Source organism: Solanum dulcamara, chromosome 5, assembly GCF_947179165.1.
Source record: "Solanum dulcamara chromosome 5, daSolDulc1.2, whole genome shotgun sequence".
Taxonomy (NCBI): domain Eukaryota; kingdom Viridiplantae; phylum Streptophyta; class Magnoliopsida; order Solanales; family Solanaceae; genus Solanum; species Solanum dulcamara.
Window position 1 is genome coordinate 4,317,162 of NC_077241.1, and position 22,408 is coordinate 4,339,569.

Sequence of the window (22,408 nt, forward strand, 5' to 3'; positions counted from 1 at the left end):
GAGGTTCTATGTCACCTTTGTTCTTCATCATGTTCTTCCACATGAGAGATTGACCTGTGTGCCACTTTTTTGTGACAGGGTGAGCTCTTTTGCAGTATTTAGCTCTCAGGAAATCCCCCCATAAAGATCTCTTAGTTCTGAACAACCACCAATGTTTGTATTGCATTGCCAGACATATATCTTCCAAGTTTTTTACACCAATACCTCCCTCCTCATATGGTAAGCTAAGGGTTTCCCAAGAGGCCCAATGATACTTCCTTTTCTCCTTATCCCAACCCCAGAAGAAGTCAGCAATAAGGCATTTTATTTGTTTCAAAGTGGTTCTGGTAGGGGTTATGGCAGATAACAGATGTATAGGAAGTGATTGAAGCACTGATTTGATCAAAGTGGCTCTCCCCCCATAGCTTAGCATCTTTGTCTGCCACCCTTGAATTTTAGCAATCACTTTTGAAACTATACCAGTGAAATATATGACCCTTTGTCTTCCTATATACAATGGACATCCCAAGTATGTCATAGGCCCATGAGTGCATTTATAACCAGTGATGGTCACTACTCTATCCATTATATCATCAGGGTATTGGTAGGGATTAAGATTTGGCTTTTGTCCTTATTAATAAGCTGCCCAGAAATGCCTTCATACATCTGAAGAGTCTTCATGATGAGTTGAAGGGAATACTTGGAAAGTGAGGTGAAAATAATAATGTCATCTGCAAAACTCAAGTGGTTAATTTGAGGACCCCTTTTCTCCATTTGAAAACCAGTGTATAGATAGTGCTGATGAAGGTTGTTTAACATTCTGGTCAGTACTTCTGCACCAAGAACAAAGAGAGCAGGAGAGAGTGGGTCTCCCTGTTTGAGACCTCTTGTTGAGTGGAAAAAACCATGCCTGCTGCCATTTATGATGACAGAGTACCAATTGTTAGACATTATTCTCCATACCATGTCTATGAAGGTTTCCCCAAATCCCATCTTTCTCATGACAAGACAGATAAAGGACCATGAGACTCTATCATAAGCCTTGGCCATGTCAAGTTTAATAACCACATTATCTCCAATTTTGGGTTTGTTTATGTTATGCATAATTTCTTGAGCCAGCATAATGTTCTCAGATATGCTCCTTCCTTGGACAAATCCAGACTGATTATCAGAAATAAGACTGATTAGTAGCTATAAGTTTGCCTCCATTGGCCATGGAAAAATTTCAAGAGGTTGTCCACAAGATGAATTTCAAAAATGTTGGAGTCATCATAATTTCGAAGATATAAGATTTTTTTGCATTTAATTCCACATCATCAATGCATGTTTTGGGCGTGATTAAATCAGAATTATTGAGCTTGTAATATTCCATTTTCCTATTAGAAAGTAATTGTCCGTCATGTATAATATTTATAAGTTAAGAATTCCTTTTAATCATGTAATAATGTTTGATTGAATATGAAATTTAATGAGAAATAAGGATTTTTGAAACTCAACTTCTTTAAAACTCAAGAATACAACCAATGACTCAAATCACTCTCGAGAGTCTTATGATTCGTACCAACCAATCACTCAAGTCAAAAATCACCTTCCAAAACTAACAAAACCATCAAAATTAAAATCGACCTCCTTCAAATTTAAAAATCTCACCAAATATTCTTTGATAATATCAAGAATCGTGTCACCGATCTCCGCAAACCACAAATGATATACAAAAGCTTACGATAAGCAAGGGTCACCGAAAACTCAAAACGACTATGAAGATCTTTACTATATTTTATTTTAAACCTTTTTCTTTAATTAATTAAAACATAAGGGATAGTATTTATCAAAATCACATGTAATTTCTTATCTTCTGGTTTAACAACCAGTCCACATAGCTGTTTTTTATTTGTCAAAAATTGAAATATTATATCAAATTAATATGGATCATTACACTCCAGATGGCTGGATATTAGAGCCATACGTTTGATAAATTTTGATGTGGAAGGGTTTGGGAAAGAACAGAACTTTCCAAATCATTCATAATTTTGTTTTTTATAGAAAAATTACGCGGATTGATAAATAATACTATTGTAATTATGCAATAAAGGTATAGTTTCAATTAAATACACGAATTGTCTATAATTTAATAAAATTTGTTATTATACAAATCTGAATGCTCATATATAAATTTGATAGTAAATATACAAATCTCTAAAACAAATCTAGAAGCGAATATACAAATTTGTAAAACAAATCTGCATGCGAATATATAGCCAATATACAAATCTCTAAAGCAAATCTGGAAGCGAATAGACAAATCTGAAAGCGAATATACAATTCTAAAAGCAAATATATACAATCTCTTTGAAAATCTCATTTGTATAATGCAGCGAGATATACAAATAAAAAAACTCAATTAACTCAATTTATATAGTGTATCGAGATATACAAGTGTTAATGACCCTAGCAAACATAAATATAATAATAATGAATAATTATGAAAATTATATCCATAAAAAATTATTAAATTTAATAGGTTTGTTATTTATCAAATTTTCACCCTTTTTTGGGGACTTTAGAGCCATACGTTGAAGGGTTACATACCACCAGCTGTACATAAGAGAAAGGGACATAAAGCCTTTAACTAGACAGGGAAATAAATGCTTAGTCCTTTCTGTACAAGAAGTTTACTAAAGAAACAAACAATTTTGAAAGTTGTAGTTTAAAACAAGTCATAAGACATTTGAATGAATTATTATAAATTATTGAATAAAGTATTAAAAATATATCTAAACTATTATAGTTTTTTGAATTTTATATCTAAGTTGTAATTTTTGTATTCTGAATTCTATTGGGACAAATTCTACAGAAGTGCAACTCGTGATTTTTTGTCTATGTGAGTCGGGTGTTTTTTTTTTGGTTTTGTTTTCATCCAACCTATAGGAACTCGAACTCGAAACCTCTGATTAAGAATAAAAAAATATATATAATTACTACTCCACCACAATTTTCCAGTTAAAACAATGTATTAATACTTCACTACTTTTCTTAGTTGTTAACAAGTTCAAGGAATAGGTAAAGTAACCCGATCCATCGATTTAGGCGAAAATTAGACATAACTCACGTGAGTTATTAGAACGTCTAGAACTTCACACTTTATTATAAAACCAGGAGTGTTTATGGTTTGGGTAAAAATCGATTCAAATCAAAAAATTAAATTAAATCAATTTTTTTATTTGGTTTGGTTTGATTTGATTTTACATTTTTAAAAATCGGTAATATTTGATTTGGTTTTGATTTTTTATAAAAAAAACTGAAGAAATAACTGAATCGACAAATTATATACATATTATATATATATATAATATATTGTTTTTTATGAACACTTTTTACAAAAAATACAGCACACTAATGTAAAATAGTAAGATATGATACGTTTTTTATTTGTACAATTATATCATTATCTTATACATTATTCAGTAAATTTATGTTGTTTAGTACATTGAATTAGCTAACAATATAAGCATTAAGTTAACCATAATTATAGTTTTGGCATAAAAATTATAAGATCCAAAATGACACGAAGATAAATTTTTTTTAATGAATTATTGTCTTTTTTTCTCTTTTGAATGAATCTTTTATTTTTATTTTTGTGCATAGTTAATAATCGAATAACCAAATCAAACCAAATCAAATAATTACATTATATATATATATATACATATACATATACTAGTACATTCAAATTTTAATCGTGCTTGTGTTAAACGTTTTTCTTTTGGTAAAAAAAAAAGTAGTGTGATTGGATATCTAGTAGTGTAGGGTCCAACTTTCCCACACCACACATTTTTTTTCAATAGAATAATCATCACTTACACGTTTCTTTCTTGATGCATATGGCACTCTATAAATCTCACATAAAATGCTTACCAACAATACATACTTTTATTGCTATACATATTTCAAAATAACCGATCTGATTGTAGTTAGCACTCTAAATTCTGTTAAACATCTCTTATAGTGAATAGCACCTATGGCACACATGACTATGAGTATGACTATGCCAATTTCAATAACGCATCACAAGCCAAAATTAGTAATACCTTCAATAGTAACACCCCATGAGACAAAACACCTTTCTGAAATAGATGATCAAGGGACTATCCGTTTTCATGTTCCCATAATAATGTTTTACAAATATAATTCATTAATGGAAGGCAAAGATCCAGCAAAAATTATCAAAGATGGATTGTCGAAAACACTTGTGTTTTTCTATCCATTAGCTGGTAGACTCATTGAAGGGCCTAATAAGAAGCTTATGGTAAATTGTAATAGTGAAGGAATTATGTTTATTGAAGCTGATGCTAATGTGGAGCTTGACAAACTAGGTGACTCTATTAAACCACCATGTCCATACTTAGAAGAGCTAATATATAATGAGCCCGGATCTGATGGGATTATTGGTTGTCCATTGATGTTAGTTCAGGTAAACAATATTCTATATAAATCTCCTTTATATTTTTTTAATTATTAAAAAAAAATTATTAAATTTTTTTTCTATGTATAGGTGACTCGGTTTAGGTGTGGTGGATTTGCTGTTGGATTCAGAGTTAATCACACTATGATGGATACTTATGGAATGAAAATATTTCTAAATGCATTAAGTGAATTAATTCAAGGAGCTTTAACACCTTCTATATTACCTGTATGGCAAAGGGATGTCCTAAGTGCTAGATCATCACCATGCATTACATGTACTCACCAAGAGTTTGATGAGCAAATTGAATCAAGAATTGCATGGGAATCTATTGAAGACAAGTTGATACAACAATCATTTTTCTTTGGAAATAAGGAGATTGAAGCCATTAAAAATCAAGTTTCTTCAAATTGTGGATGTACAAAATTTGAGTTATTAACGGCATTTTTATGGAAATGTCGTACCATTGCTCTAGATTTGCACCCTGAAGAAATTGTTCATATGACGTTATTTGTAAACATACGTGGAAATTTACCAAAATTTGAATTACCATCTGGATATTACGGGAATGCATTCATTACTCCAGCTGCAATATCTAAAGCAGGATTGTTGTGTTCAAATTCACTAACATATGCAGTTAAACTGATCAAGGAACTTAAAGATCATATGAATGAAGAGTACATTAAATCACTAGCAGATTTAATTGTTATTAAAGGGAGACCAGAGTTGTCAAAATCTTGGAATTTTATTATCTCAGATAATAGGTCTAGTGGATTTGATGAATTTGATTTTGGATTTGGAAAGCCCATTTTTGGTGGGGTTCCAAAAGCTATATCTTTAATTAGTGTTGGTGTGCCTGTTAAAAATGACAAGGGAGAAAAAGGTACTTTGATACCTATAAGTTTGCCTCCTCTGGCCATGAAAAAATTTCAAGAGGTTGTCTACAAGATGACTGTAAAAAATGTGGAAGGAGCCAACATAATTTCAAAGTTGTAGAAGTACTTGACATATATAATCTCATCAATTTTTCGATATCGTTTAATTTATCCTAGTTAAATCTTTTCTTGATATATCGCTAGAGTGGATGTTAGGCGGCATGCTACCTCACCCTAGCACTATTTTACCTTTTATGTTAATTAAAACATAAGGATTAGTATTTATAAAAATCTCCTATACTTTCTTATCTTTTGGCTTAACAAACCAATCCACTTATATAACACATCTGTAACCAAAAGTTTGATGTTGAAGGGTTAAAGGACAGAACAAAACTTTCCAAATAATTGATTTTCATTTAGTGAAAGAAAGAAAGAAAGAAAAATGTTTTCTGAAAAAGGCATTTGGAGAGGGGCTAAGGAAAATATATAATGTGTGTTTAGAGCCATACATATGTATCCCCTTATCCAGTTTCAGTTTCTGAAGATAAAGTTTAAGAAAGAAAGAAAAGTTTACTATTTAAAAAATATAGTAATATAATACGGGTTAAACTCGAGTTGAACCGAACTAAATTAATTTTCAAAATTAGTAGAATCGAGTCTTAATCAGGGGTATCAATAAGATAGCTCAGTTGTCACAATCCAATTTAGGATCATGACCGACGTTAAGGAAGAGGATCCCAAAGCAAGTCTTGATAGAAATCTATACACAATCGGACAAAGTTTCTTCTATTTTTTGTGCCTATCTAATTATGTTTATTGAAGCTGATGCTAATGTGGAGCTTGACAAATTAGGTGACTCTATTAAACCACCATGTCCATACTTAGAAGAGCTACTATATAATGAGCCAGGATCTGATGGGATTATTTGTAACGCCTTGAAAATTTTCATGTCAAGATCCGAACCATTCTTCATAGATGTATAGGCTTGAACCCGACGACTTCTAACTTCATATGTGATTTAGGATCAATCCTAAGTATTTGAAGTGTGTTTGATGTATTTAGGGGTCATGAGGGATATTTAACACAAAGCCAAGTCCAAAGATTTCCCATCGACTAAGTTTCCGAATGAGTTCGTATAAGGGTCAACTTCAAACGACTATATCTCCTAGAATATGACGATTTGTGGGTCCCATAACCTACCAAATTAAAGGTATTTGAGTCTTCTTTCCAACTCCACCAAGATTTCAATATTTGGAGTTCGGTGTCAAAAGTTATGACAATTTTACTACTTACTAGTACTACAGGGATTTCAGGCTTGGGCGACCATTGCAGGATTTTCAGGCCTGGCGCTCCAGTGGCGCGATGCGCCACTATAGTGCCAGAAAACAGCCTCAGTAGTTTGTTCCTTGGCGCGATGCGCCACTATCAGATGTGCAGGATTTTAGCCTATTCTGGCTTGGCGCTGCAATGGCGCAATGCGCCACTATCGCGCTAACAGGGTTTTAGCCCATTTTCCAGATTTTTAAGGGGCATTTTAGCCTTTTCTTGTGTGTTACCCAAAGTGAAGTCGTTTTGGGTGGCAAATTCACCTAGTAAGAGACTACTAAGCCCCCTTCCCTCATTCACTCTCACTCACACTCTAAGAACAACAGGGAAGAAAAAGCCCTAACCTCCCAAGTGCTCTCAAGTAGGGCTGTACAGGGCAAATCGATAAACCGCACCAAACCGACAAACCGAACCAAACCGGAAAAAAAAACCGACTAGTGGTTGGTTTGACTTGGTTTGGTGTTTGGAAAAAAAACCCGACCATTATAGGGTTGGTTTGGTTTTAACTAAAAAAAGTCAAACCGAACCCAAACCGACCCGATTATAGATATACTACTTTTAAATTATGTTATACATAAAAATATTTATTAAAATGTAATTTATAAATATTTTTTTAAAATTTTTCATAATTTTTGTTTTCTTTCTTACATTTAGATTTGGACTTGAGAAGGTCATCTAAATAATATACAAAAAAAAACATCTTATAAAGTTATATTATAAAGTTAAAACTTCAAACAATGTTCTGCCTCCATCTTATATGTTGATATTTTGTACTAGAACTCTTTTTAAGAAGCATTGCTCTGTGCTTTTTATTAGATACTATGAAAAATCCGAAAAACCCGAAAAAACTCAAAAACCCGAAAAAACCCGAAAAACCCGAGAAAAATTGATATCGAAAAACCCGACTTTTATTGGTTTGGTTTGGTTTATAGATTTAATAACCCGACACAAATGGTTTGGTTTGATTTGTAAAAAATCCGAACCAATCCGGTCTATGTACACCCCTACTCTCAAGCCTTCTTCCTCCATCTCCAAGAAGATCAAGCCTCCATTTCTTTTCAAGTTTTTCATTCAAGAGTTGACTCATCAAGGTATGTGAGTTTTCATCCATGGGTTCTTCCACCCATGGAGCCCAATTATTTTCTCAACTTGATATTTTAAATTCTAATGATGAACCTTCATGGGCTTTTACAAAATGACTCTAAATGCATATATTATGATATATCTTAAGTTTCTTTATATATATTGATGTATATGGACTCGTAATTTCATGAAGTGAATGACTTGCAAAATGTCTATATGAAAGTTCAAAAAAAATGTTAAAGACATGTATGGTGGGTTGTTTTAAGATGTGTAGTTTGATGCATTTCCATCACTCTTATGCATACGAGTATTCTTTAAATGTAGTTGGAGGTCCTTGTGAATTGAACCCACCTAGTCTTCTTATATTGAATGATGATGTAAGAGCTTTTAATCAAAGAAAAGATTCAATGTGAAAGGACAATTCTCACATACTTGAATCAAATGAATTGTTTTAATGAGCTATTCCATCGATGAAGATGTGATGTCTAAAATTATGCAATGCCTATGTCATTATGATACCTAAATGTTATTCCGTGGAATTTGACCTAGCACCGAATGTAGCATGTAGATGGGGGCTCGACCTAAGGGGTCCTTAATTAAAGTCTCATGTTACATTAACTATGCGCCAGCATAGGAACCCTTGTAGGCTATTTTAGGCTAGTGGATCCACAATTAGCCATCAAGGTTAAAGTTATAGAACGTTAAAGTTGACGGGGTCCTACCCGGCAAATAGACTCCCCGTGCCAATGTAGGGGGTTATGTTGGATTCCATGTAATAGCTGTCATGGTCTTAAATGTCGGTTAGGGTCACTTCTCCAAAAAAAATGAATATTTTTAAAGCTTCCTATGATCATGTATATTGCATGCATTCGCTTATGCATATTGCTTATTCATGTTTTTCTTATGTTTTTCATTTCATAGCATACTCATACACTTAGTACATTTAAAGTACTAACGCATACTTTTGCCTATATGATATCATCATGTAGGGTTCGACGCCGCTCCTCGATCTCCTCCACGTACTCGTAGTAGTTTGAAGATTTGCTAGTGGTGAGTTCCCATGTTCCGGGAACAACATCCCTTTTATTCTAAACTTTGGTTATGTAGAATAGTAAGACTTTTATTAAAGCATTTTCGTGACACTTATATTGAGGGTGAGCTAGGGACATGTCTTTGCCCCCGTCAAGTCTATTAGTAGAGGTATGTTTGGACATCAATGGATAAACGTTTTTATTTTCGCTTATTATTATTCATCATTACCAATGAAATGCTTAATGAATGCTAAGAGGCTTGGGTGAGGTACATTCGGGTGTCTCATTCGTCGTGTCGCATCTAGGCCCTAGGCTTGGGTCGTGACATTATTGGTTGTCCATTGATGTTAGTTCAAGTAAATAATATTCTATATAAATCTCCTTTATATTTTTTTAATTATTAAAAAAAAACTATTACACAAAAGATTTATTAAATATTTTTTCTATGTATAGGTGACTCGTTTTTTGTGTGGTCGATTTGCTGTTGGATTCAGAGTTAATCACACTATAATGGATGCTTATGGATTGAAAATATTTCTAAATGCATTAAGTGAATTAATTCAAGGAGCTTTAACACCTTCTATATTACCTGTATGGCAAAGGGATGTCCTAAGTGCTAGATCATCACCATACATTACATGTACTCACCAAGAGTTTGATGAGCAAATTGAATCAAGAATTGCATGGGAATCTATTGAAGACAAGTTAATACAACAATCATTTTTCTTTGGAAATAAGGAGATTGAAGCCATTAAAAAATAAGTTTCTTCAAATTGTGGATGTACAAAATTCAAGTTATTAACGTATCTTTATTTTAGAATATATATGGTAGCAATAATACATGTATCTAGATATATCTGAATTGAAATTTGATATGAAATTATCAATTAATGAGACAATATGTAATTATTTCAAACTAGTAAATATGGTAGGAAAATTTATGTAATTAGATAATTTTTCCAACTTAATATTGCTAAAAAGAAAAAGGAAAAACTACACAAAATAGACCCAATTATGAAACTATTTACCTAAAAAGGATTAAACCCAAACTATTTATTCTTAATGGACTCATGACCCAAACTATTTACCTTCTTACCACACTTTCTCCTTTCTTATTTCACGCATGACATCAGCATCACTGCTATGAATTAATTCTCTATGATACCCTATCGGTATAATATAGGATTAGGCTCTTTTTAAAAAAAAATAAAAATGACACAATTAACAGAAAAATTATTAAAATCACAATCTTATTTATTAAACTCTAAATTAGTAGAAAATATATTCTTTGTGATACTCCGTCAGTATACTAATACCATAATGGTATCATATAGGACTGAGTTTAATCCCCTGCGATATTTCATCGATATATTAATATCATATCGGTATCATATAGGGTGGGTGCTTACATCAGCATGATATATTAATACACTCTAGTTTGCAATATTACATAACTTACCATATTTTTGTGCGTCCAAATGTCAAAATTAGGTGTAATTTATTTTAGATACAATGTATCAAAGTGAAATTGCTTGTATATAGGATTTATAACAAATCTCGCTCACCTCCCTCGCCTCTCTCCCATCTCGCTCGCCACTATGGATCTGGTATCTCAAATACATGAGAATCACGACAGATACATACATATACATGTATCTAGTGTAATTCATGTGTATCTGGGATATCTACCAATATCATTCGCCTCTCTTCTTATTTTAGTGTATCTGGTTGTAAAAATACATGTATCTAAGTGTATCTTACTCAATATATGATTAACTCTTAATTAGTGATAAAGTACGTAAAGTATCGATAATAATAATAAATATGATAGTAAAGTATGTGTACTTATATAGTTTTTTCTAATTTTTTTAATGGCTAAATTTGATGATTTTACAAAATTATTTTACCCAGGTGACATCTTATTAGAATTCCACGTCATCAAAATTAAACTGATCAAAACTGTCTCACCATCTCAGTTTTTCTTATCTTTTTCGTTTAACAACCAACTCTCCCAGCTTTAACCAATGGTAGGGTCCAACTTTCCCATCACCACATATTTTATAAAGCAAATGAAGGTCAAGTTTACAACAACTAACTTTTAGTATCTTTAGGAGTCTATTGGAATCAAAAGACTCAACTCTTGTCAACAAGCAGTTAAGCACCTTTTAAAATGTTTAAAACGTTTTGAATAATTAATTAAAAACATTTTAAATTAAAAAAAAACAAAAAATCCAAGTAGTCAAATGTTATATTAATTTTGGCTATCTTGACTATTAAATAAAATATTCGAATAAAATATAGCCAAACTTTTGAAATCCCTCCAAAACTTCCTCAAATAATTCAAACTAAGTAGAGTGTTTAAAAACACTTCTTCTTTCTTACCAATGAGAGATATTTGTATATGCATCACCTCATTTAGCTTATAGACATTTATAGTGAAAAAAATATTTACAAAGCATGCTTCCTTCTTTATTTTCAAGTTATTAATCCTACTATTTTTATCAGCAATTACATATAGTTATCTTTTAGATGAACTTCACGCAATTAATATATCTAATTAAAAATTTTAAACTAATACATCTTTATGCATAGGTAACTCATTTTAGCTGTTGTGGATTTGTTATTGGATTCAAAGTTAATCACACTATTAAAGTTAAATTGTTTCAAAATAAAAAATGACATTATTCTGCTTTTAAACTTTTCATGACACCTTTCAATCATAATCATAGCTGCATCCCAATGTGCCTCCTTTGGGTACTGTATGAATTGAGATAACATGTGCACACAGTATGACAACTCAATTGGTTTAATTCCTAGAATTCCGGCCTCACAGATGATATCTAAAATATTTTTAATTATACCGACGTTTAAATACCTTTTCTTAATAACTTTGAAGTGAATTAAATATTATCCTTTGAGATTACAATACCACTTTCATCTGCCACAACATAGTCATTTCAGTACCACGTCATTAATTTTATTTACTTATTTTTATTTATTTATTTAACACTTCTTAAAATTAATTTATCCTAATTAATTAATTAAAAAATATATTTTTTTAAAAACAAATATGAAATATGACCCATTTTTAATTTCCCTTCAACCCCCCCCCCCCACTTTCTTCTTTTTCCTTCACCATTTTTGGCCTTCACTATTCTATTTTTTTCCTCTTTAGATTTTCCGGCGAGCTTAATCCACCACTCAAATTCGTTTCACCATTAACTCCCAAATCACCATTGGAGCTCCACCACCAAAACAACAATAATTAGACGAAGAAAATATTAGACCCACCAAATTGAACCAGACCCCACCTCCTATTTTTTTTTCTTTCCTTGTCTTATCCGGTGAATCTACGATGTTGGAGAGACAAAACATCTACTATCATTGTTAATGGTAGAGTTGAAGATGAAGATGGAGGAAAAAGTGGCACTTCAACGGAGAAGAATCTATATTGGGGAAGAATAAAGAGAGAAAATGATTAGAAGTTTTTGTCGCCAATAAGAAAATTTACATATTTTTACAAAAGTTAATATATCAAGAAAATAATATTTAAAATATTAATTATATATTGACCTATAAAAAAATGTCATGTATATGATTTTATACATTCATTTTTTTTAATTTCTTCACTCGCTTATAGGAGAGTGAATGCACTCACTCTGCCACGTCACCTTTTAGAGTGATATTTAATTCACTTGAAAGTTATTAAAATGGATATTTAAACTCCTGTATAATTAAAATACTAAAGTAAAATCTGATGTCAAATTCAAAAGAATTTTGATGTACTTACTCATAAAATTTAGATAAAAGAAAGATAATGTGAATTCAACATTAATTGAGCAAAGATAATTATAAGAAATAATACGCAACCTTGTCATATTAGACAACTAAAGGATCCATGTACATTATGAAATTAACATATACTCTCCTTCCTTATCAATTTGTTTATCTTATTTTTCCTTCTGATTCATCTAAAAAAGAATGATTTCTTCCTTTTTGGTGAAGTTTGTGTGAAATCAAAATCAAATAAATAAATTTAAACGAAAAGAGTACCTTAACTCGCCGGTTGTTGTGACTACTAGTGTAATGACTCATTATGTCGTTTTAAGTATTAGAAATTTTTAGTTCATAAAAGACTCATTCCGTAAATTTTTAATTGGATATTTTGGACTTTTCGATAATTATGATTATTTAGTTGAGGGAAAAACTTAGATAACTTATTTAATTAGTGGGTTAAAGTGTTAATTTAATTAATACTCTATACCAATTATTAAAGGAAAAGGATATGATTTACTAATTTTGATACATAAGTAGAAAAGAAAAGAGAAGAAACAGAGAAAAGGAACAAGCTCACCAGCGACGACGAATGCAGAAGCTGGGAAAAACCAAAAAAAACGGACGAAAAAAAATGAAAGGGGAAAAGAAAAATAAAGGAGAAGAGAAAAATAGGAATTTTCATTCCAAAGTGTCAAGGTAATTATTCTCATCCTTTTCATTGAATTTTTATTTGATTATGAACATATTTTTAGGTTATAACGCTGAAATAAGAAAATATGACCGTAGGGTTCTTCACATAAAATCTTGATTTGGGGGTCGAATAACTATCCGTGTTAGCTGAAATTTGACATGTGAGTTTATTTTATCATGAGTGAACATAATCGGAAAGAAAATTTCAGATTTGACTTCAATGACTCGTGATGACTTTTTGATCCAATTTTTTATCCGAAAATAAATATAGCAATATGAGTGTCATTGGATTCGTATTCTTATGAAGATTATGTATTTGAACAGATTTTGATCATTCGAAAGCGTTACGAAAGGCTCAAGTTTTAAAGTAATTATTCAATTTAATTGAGGCCTACCCCTAGGCTTGAGTTTTAGAAAATTGACTATAGAGTTTGGTGAGTTATTGTGTCTAGGTTAAACATATTTATAATATTAGTGTCTACGAACTCGATTACTTATAAATATTATATATTTGATAGATTGGAAATGGTCTAAGGCATCAAAGAAAGGAAAGATATCGGTGGATTAGTTTGCTTGACTTCGGTTCTTCGATGGAGGTAGATTATGGTTTTAGACTATATCATAGATAAACTCTTAATAGTGATTGATAGTCATTGAGTAATGTGTGAAGTTTACTATGCATTTAATTATTGTGGTTTGGATGGTTGACATATTGTTGTGATGGTCTGAAATCCCAAGACCGTGAAATCCATAATCTTGAAATCGCCCTATCAAAATTGATGCCTTGAATAAATAAGGCTTGATAAAATATTGCTAATGAAGTGGAATGTAATAATAAAGAATAATAAATTAATTATATTTGGATCAGGTGTCACGTTCCGATATGGTATATTTGGATCGGGTGTTACATTCCGACATGATATTATTGGATCGGGTGTCACATTCCAACACGGTATATTTGGATCGAGTGTCACGTTCCGATACGATATATTTGGATCGGGTGTCACGTTCTGGCACAATAATATTAAAGGAAAACAAATTTAAATGACTTAATATTACTCAATTTTCAATAACTCATTTTCCAAAAGAATGTGATGTGGAGGCTTGAGTCCTTATGTGTGATCTTGATATTGTTGACTGGTTATGTAATTGTTCATTGGTTGCCACATGTTAAGTGTCATTGTTGATTTTCCGCTATTACTTTAAGCATGTTGATTTCTATTTTGAGTCGGCCGATGATACTTACTCAGTACATGTTGTCATGTACTGACCCCTACTTGTATCTTTTCTTATTTTATTTTGTGGAGTGCAGCGAGTGTACCACCGACTTCGACTCAACCTCAGCTCTAGTCAGTCTTCAGGTTATAAGATTTCAGGGTGAGCTATCCTTCTAGCTCGTGATGGATTCTCTCGGTTATAGCATGGTGTCCTTAGTTTTCGGACACATTTTGTTATTTATTTATTCTGGTGTTTGACATTTCCAGACTTAGTTTTAGAATTTAGATGTCATTAATGTGATGACTTTCAGATTTTGGGGAACGTTATGTAATAGATTTTAGTGGTTTTTGTTATTTTTGACTTTAATAAGATTAGGCTTTCGCATTATTGTCATGGTTTATAAGTTGAATCGTTAATGTAAGTTGAGGTTTGTATTGTTGGTTCTCCCACCTAAGAGGTTAAGTGTGGGTGTCACTCATGGCCCAGTTTGAATCGTGACAACTAGTCTAGAAACATTTAACTAGCAAGTAGATTCAGAGATGTTTTTTTCCGCTTTCATCATCAAGTGTTTGCTCTTTTCTTTTTCAATCTTATCGCGACAATAAATCCCTTTTACCAGTTGCCCACTACTTCCTTCGATTCATTTAACTTGTCATGGTTTTTTTTCCACGCCTTTTAACAACTTGTTTGGATGGTTGTTACTTATTGTATTATTAGTTTAAATATAAAATATATTTATTTTAAATATTACTTAAATTTTATTATATCGTATCGTTAAATTGATAGTTCTGTAAAAATGAAAAGTTTCATTCCATATAACGACTAATTACCTGGTGTAATCACATGTGTTTCAAACTTAACTTAAAAATATAATAACTTAAGTTTCAAACTAAAAAACTAAAGATAAATTATTCAAAAAGTTTTGAATAGTAAAGGCTGAACTTCAAGACATAGTATCTCGAAGTATGATTAAATTCATTTTCTGATACATAAATTTCGAGCATTTAATGATTAAATAACATTCAAAAAAATACATTTAATCCTATTAAATAGTTATTAATGTATGTGATGTGAGGAAAAATACATATTTTAGTCATTATTTATCCCATATTTAGTATTTTATTTATTTATTTTAGCATAAATTTTAGAGATTGTGTTAAATTGTGTATTTTATTTGTAGGATTAATTTGACGTGAAAATGAAGAAATTTGGAGCCAAAATAAATTTAAAATTAAAGATTAAAGAAGAAAATCAGGCAACTTAATGGATTAAATTTAATATTATATTATTTTATATATATACCTACGCACAAGTCGGCTGCAGCATCACACGGAATTCAATTCCGTCGGATTTTGGGTTTCCCAATTAGTTTTGGACTCATTTATTTTATTTGGAGTTTTTCCTTACACTTATAAATATTCTATAAAATCATATTTTACATAACTTTTGACCTAGGATGAGCTAAGAGCCGCCGTGGAGGTCGGAGAATTTTGGTGCTGTGGAGGTCGGAGAATTTTGGTTTTATCTTTTCTTCTCCTTTATTATTTCTTTTTACATCTTTTCTGTGAATGATTTGTTGTAATTGTTCTATGTCTATGTGGAGTTAAACTTCTCGTTCTAGGATTAATATTTGATTATTCTATTAGTTGTTCTTATATTCATGTGCTTACTATTTTGATGGTTGGCCTCTATTGAAATAAATATATTGTCTACTTTTGAATTAGAAGGAGGAATACAGGGATAGAACATGGAATATAAGGAGCATGATCCTTGATTTTTATCTAGGATAGAGATATATTTAGAACCATGTTTGGTTCAGATACGAGATGAAATCTTAATGCTCCATAATTGGATAAATCTATTCCCGATCAACGATATAGTTGGGTTTCTAATTATGGTAGACGATTAGAAGTCTTCATTGGAAGAGTTCTATCCCTCAACGGAAGCAAGGAAGGACTGGTTAGGCCTTATAAAAACATCAATTTTTATATGGGTATAGACGATATCTCTTTATTCTTTGTGATATTGACGGAGCAAAGCCTATTAATTCACCAGTTTGCTAACCTACTTGAGGGATTGGCTTAACTTCCTCTATGCGGTTGCATATAGCTTTGTTTGAGTAAGGAGTAGGCGAGAGATCATGACCATATTATTAACCACATGAATCAACAACTAGATAATCAAATGAATTGATTAAAGTGATACTAAACATGATTATTAGTAAAACCATAATCCTATATCGATTCATTCATTGATTGTGTAAAAATCTGCTCAGATCTTTTCTCGTTTAATTGTTTACTAGTTTTTTATTTTTATTTTTAGTTTAACTAATTTAATTCATTTTTTAAATAACTGCTTGTATAAGTAATTAGAATTAATATAATTTAGTAAATAATTAATTGACAAGGTTCTGTGAATTCGAAATCCAACTCCTGAAAAGAATAATTTAATTACTTGTACGACCATGTATATTTGCGTGTGCGTTTGGACGGAACATTCCAACTTTCTTGTTACAACATTTTTTGCTTACGCGTCTCTTACTTGACGCAATTCGCACTCCTATCTGATTTCCATTCCATAGTATTATTACTACATATATTTCATCATACACTACTCTTTCTTTTAGCACATATAGCACACACTTTGCCAATTTCAATAAAATACCACAAGCCAATATTAGTAGTACCAGCTAAAGTAACATCCCATGAGACAAAACATCTTTCAGATATAGATGATCAAGGGAGTGCCCATTTTCATGTTCCCATATTAATGTTTTACAAATATAATTCTTTAATGGAAGATAAAGATCCAGCAAAAGTTATCAAAGATGGATTGTCGAAAACACTTGTGTTTTACTATCCATTAGCTGGTAGGCTCATTGAATGGCCTAATAAGAAGCTTATGGTAAATTGTAATAGAAGGAATATGTTTATTGAAGCTGATGCTAATGTGGAGCTTGAAAAATTAGGAGACTCTACTAAACCATCATGTTCAAATCCACTAGCATATGCAGTTGAATTGGTCAATAAACTTAAAGATCATATGAATGAAGAGTACATTAAATCAGTAACAGATTTAATAATTATTAAAGGGTGACCAAAGTTGACAAAATTATAGAATTTTAATATCTCAGATAATAGATATGTTGGATTAGATGAATTTGATTTTGGATGGGGAAAGCCCATTTTTGGAGGGGTTCCAAAAGTTATATCGTTTATTAGCTTTTGTGTGCTTGTTAAAAATGACAATGGAAAAAAAGGTGTTTTAGTTTGTTTGTTTTTTTTAACGGGAAGGGACCCTATACGAGGCTCCCACCTCTCGTGCACAGTCAGGGGTTGAGCAGCACCCCAAGCCTTATCATACATAAAATATAAAGGTACAAGGAGGGGGACATAACCTTACCTCCGAACTTAAGGTGGTTCATAAGTCTGAAAACCTACTAAGGTCGGCTAACTCATCCCCGATACTAGAAAGTGCTTCCTAAATACTAGAAAAGCAGTAAACCTATGAGAGGACTCCTCTAGATACCATGCGACTAGGAAAAACCATAAATGAGGGAGACTCTCCCCTTCCATGTGAATACAAGAAAGATACCTACACTAGTCCTATTCAAATAAGCTACATTTTATACATAGCTAAATGAAGAAGATCAAGTATACGAAGCTACATTTTTGTTCTTCCCAATTTTGTCATACCAATTTTGTCCAAGTTAGGAACATTAGAGATAAGAAATGTTCAAGGAGGTTGTTTGATCCTTTTTAATCTTCTTCTCCTGAAGCTTGCCATTCCTATCTTGTCTAGCTTTATGTAGCCCTTGGTTTCTTGTGGAAGTTGTTGAAGGTTGTAGAAGTGTTGTGTATTATCAAGTGTATGGTTGTACTTATATAATGTATCAGCTGGAAAATTTGCTTCTCGAAAAACATGTTTGCATTGGAAGAATTCTAGCAGTTGGACCAGTTGTTGGAGTTCATTAACATAGTTTTGAATGCTCCAGGGTGGTTTGATGTACAGATTCAGCCACTTAATCACAAATTCAGAATCTACTTCCAATATTACTCTATTATAACCATGTTGAATGCACCAATTAATGCGAAAACTGGTTGCCTACACTTCCGCTTGATTATTGGTTTCAACTCCTAAAGGAGAGGCAAAAGCATATATCAGATTACCCTTATGGCCCCTTACTATGCCTCCTGCTCCTATTTTTCCTGGGTTGCCTATGGCACTCCCATCTGTGTTAAGTTTAACTATGTTAGAGGGGGTTTGAGCCATTTAACCTGGGTTACTTTTCTGTCATGCTTACTGTTTTCTATCCAAATAATTAGATCCTTCCAAGCTGGTGGCCATGTGATATATGGAAAAGTTGTAGTAATAAGCATGTATATTTCCTTGATTATATTGAACTTCACTCTAGTAGTACTAGATTTCTTTCCTCCATATATACTTGCACACCTGTTATTCCAGACATTCCAGCAAATAAATATAGGGAGGGCTTGCAACATGAGTTTATGTACAGCATTGTTTGGTTTGTAGGTCCACCATCTCATCAAGATGCCTCTAATGGAGTTGTGGTCCTGCATGATTCCCCCCCCCCCAGTTGGAGAAATATGTTCAGATGTGTTTAGCAAAGCTTCCAGAGACAAAACTATGATTTATGTTGTCCAAACCAGGCCTGTAGCAGCATGAGCACTCTGCAGTTTCTCTCCCAAAAGAAATCAGTTTATCATTGGTTGGCAGTTTGTGTCTCAATGCTTTCCAAAGCAAGAATGAAGCCTTGAAAGGGATGTTAGTATGCCATGTCATCCTATCTGTCAATGTCTTATTTTTTTTCTTTCTCACATTTTCCCAAGCTGATTTACAAGTGAAATTTCCATGTGATTGCAGCTTCCATTGAGCTTGATCTAATGTGTTTTGTTGGTACATGATTTCAGTATTGAGAATTGTGTGTATCATGTGTTGAGGGGCCTGTTTCCTGATTTTCTCTTCATTCCATTTTCCATTTGTCAAGAACATGGAGACAGTGGAGTTGTTGAATCTTGGAATATATTCATAGTGATTGGCTAAAGAGCCAATACCCAGCCAATCATCCCACCAGAAACTGCAGTTCCCTAAACATAAGGTCCACTTAATATGAGGTTCTATGTCACCTTTGTTCTTCATCATGTTCTTCCATATGAGAGATTGGCCTGTGTGCCACTTTTTTTGTGACAGAATGAGCTCTTTGGCAGTATTTAGCTCTCAAGAAATCCCCCCATAAAGATCTCTTAGTTCTGAACAACCACCAATGTTTGTATTGCATTGACAGGCATATATCTTCCAAGTTTTTTACACCAATACCTCCCTCCTCATATGGTAAGCTAAGGGTTTCCCAAGAGGCCCAGTGGTACTTCCTTTTCTCCTTATCCCAACCCTAGAAGAAGTCAGTAATAAGGCATTTTATTTGTTTCAAAGTGGTTCTGGCAGGGGTTATGGCAGATAGCAGATGTATAGGAAGTGATTGAAGCACTGATTTGATCAAAGTGGCTCTACCCCCATAGCTTAGCATCTTTGTCTGCCACCCTTGAATTTTAGCAATCACTTTTGCGACTATACTAGTGAAATATATGACCCTTTGTCTTCCTATATACAATGGACATCCCAAGTATGTCATAGGACCATGAGTGCATTTATAACCAGTGATGGACACTACTCTATCAATTATATCATCAGGTGTGTTGGTAGGGATCAAGATTTGGCTTTTGTCCTTATTAATAAACTGTCCAGAAATGCCTTCATACATCTGAAGAGTCTTCATGATGAGTTGAAGGGAATACTTAGAAGTTGAGGTGAAAATAATAATGTCATCTGCAAAACTCAAGTGGTTAATTTGAGGACCCCTGTTCTCCATTTGAAAACCAGTGTATAGATAGTGCTGATGAAGGTTGTTTAATATTCTGGTCAGCACCTCTGCACCAAGAACAAAGAGAGCAGGAGAGAGTGGGTCTCCCTGTTTGAGACCTCTTATTGAATGGAAAAAACCATGCCTGCTGCCATTTATGATGACACAGTACCAATTGTTAGACATTATTCTCCATACCATGTCTATGAAGGTTTCCCCAAATCCCATCTTTCTCATGACAAGACAGATAAAGGACCATGAGACCCTATCATAAGCCTTGGCCATGTCAAGTTTAATAACCACATTATCTCCAATCTTGGGTTTGTTTATGTTATGCATAATTTCTTGAGCCAACATAATGTTCTCAGATATGCTCCTTCCTTGGACAAATCCAGACTGATTATCAGAAATAAGATGAGGAAGGATGGGAACCAGTCTGCTACTAAGGAGTTTGGAGATTATTTTGCTAGTAAAATTGCTGAGAGATATAGATCTGAATTCAGATAGTCTGTTATGATGTTCAACTTTTGGAAAAAGGTGTTTTAGTAGCTATAAGTTTGCCTCCATTGGCCATGGAAAAATTTCAAAAATGTTGGAGTCAACATAATTTCAAAGATATAAGATTTTTTTGCATTTAATTCCACATCATCAATGCATGTTTTGAGTGTGATTAAACCAGAATTATTGAGCTTGTAATATTCCATCCTTTTCCTATTAGAAAGTAATTGTTCGTCATGTCTACTATTTATAAGTTAAAGAATTCATTTTAATCATGTAATAATGTTTGATTGAATATGAAATTTAATAAGAAATAAAGATTTTTGAAATCTATAATATTAAAGTCATGGATGTGCGGTCCGGAAAAATGCTACACCAACAATCTCCGATCCAAAACGCCTCAACTCTAGGAATCAATCCGAAATTCAATTGTAAAAATAAATCAAATATGTAGATTGACCATAAAACGGCTTACCAATCTTGACTAATTACAGAATCTATTTATTCCTAGACGCTCGCTGGTTATCTGTTGGAATCATCAAATCACCGATTGAGGTCATCTTGACTAAATGTTGATCATGGTCAAACTCAACTTCTTTAAAACTCAAGAAACCAATGACTCAAATCTCTCTCGAACATCTTATGATTCGTACAACTAACCATCAAAATCAAAAATTAACTTCCAAAACTAACAAAACTATCAAAATTAAAATAGACCTCCTTCAAAATTAAAAATCTCACCAAATATTCTTTAATAACATCTAGGATCGTGTCATCGATCTCCACGAGCCACAAATGATATACAAAAGCTTACGATAAGCAAGGGTCACCGAAAACTCAAAACGACTATGAAGATCTTTACTATATTTTATTTTTAACCTTTTTCTTTAACTAATTAAAACATAAGGGATAGTATTTATTAAAACTACATGTAATTTCTTATCTTCTGGTTTAACAACCAGTCCACATAGCTGTTTTCTTTTTGTCAAAAATTGAAATATTATATCAAATTAATATGGATCATTACACTCCAGGTGGCTGGATATTAGAGCCATACGTTTGATAAATTTTGATGTGGACGGGTTAAGGAAAGAACAGAACTTTCCAAATCATTCATAATTTTATTTTTGTAGGAAAATTACGCGGATTGTCAAATAATACTATTGTAATTATGCAATAAGGGTATAATTTCAATTAAATACACGAATTGGTTATAATTTAATAAAATTTGTTATTATACAAATCTGAGGGCTCATATATAAATTTGATAGTGAATATACAAATCTCTAAAACAGATCTAGAAGCGAATATACAAATTTGAAAGCGAATATATATCGAATATATAAATTTAAAAAGCAAATATGAAAGCGAATATATAGTCAATATACAAATCTCTAAAGCAAATCTGAAAGCGAATAGATAAATCTGAAAGCGAATATACAATTCTGAAGCAAATATATACAATCTCTTTGAAAGCTCAATTTATATAATACAATGAGATATACAAACGAAAAAACTCAATTTATATAATGCATCGAGATTTATACAAATACTAATAATTATAGAAAACATAAATACAACTATAAAGAAT

General features: G+C 32.3%; 2 protein-coding genes and 2 pseudogenes across 2 annotated transcripts; 3 read left to right on the plus strand and 1 right to left on the minus strand.

The window, feature by feature from the left end:
* The first annotated feature begins 3,902 nt into the window (after nucleotides 1-3,902).
* Nucleotides 3,903-5,487, plus strand: LOC129890348 (methanol O-anthraniloyltransferase-like). The gene is made up of 2 exons (XM_055965910.1): nucleotides 3,903-4,450; nucleotides 4,532-5,487. Exons 1-2 carry the CDS (start codon nucleotides 3,998-4,000, stop codon nucleotides 5,435-5,437), a joined length of 1,359 nt encoding a protein of 452 aa, XP_055821885.1. The 5' UTR covers nucleotides 3,903-3,997; the 3' UTR covers nucleotides 5,438-5,487.
* Nucleotides 5,488-6,125: 638 nt separating this feature from the next.
* LOC129890015 (alcohol acyl transferase 2-like) lies at nucleotides 6,126-12,025 on the plus strand (annotated as a pseudogene).
* A 4,905-nt stretch (nucleotides 12,026-16,930) lies between these two features.
* Nucleotides 16,931-18,099, plus strand: LOC129888830 (methanol O-anthraniloyltransferase-like; annotated as a pseudogene).
* A 953-nt stretch (nucleotides 18,100-19,052) lies between these two features.
* On the minus strand, nucleotides 19,053-20,547 carry LOC129890016 (uncharacterized). The gene is made up of 3 exons (XM_055965504.1): nucleotides 19,948-20,547; nucleotides 19,779-19,851; nucleotides 19,053-19,549 (listed from the first exon to the last, which is right to left on the minus strand). Exons 1-3 carry the CDS (start codon nucleotides 20,545-20,547, stop codon nucleotides 19,053-19,055), a joined length of 1,170 nt encoding a protein of 389 aa, XP_055821479.1.
* Between the last annotated feature and the right edge of the window lie 1,861 nt (nucleotides 20,548-22,408).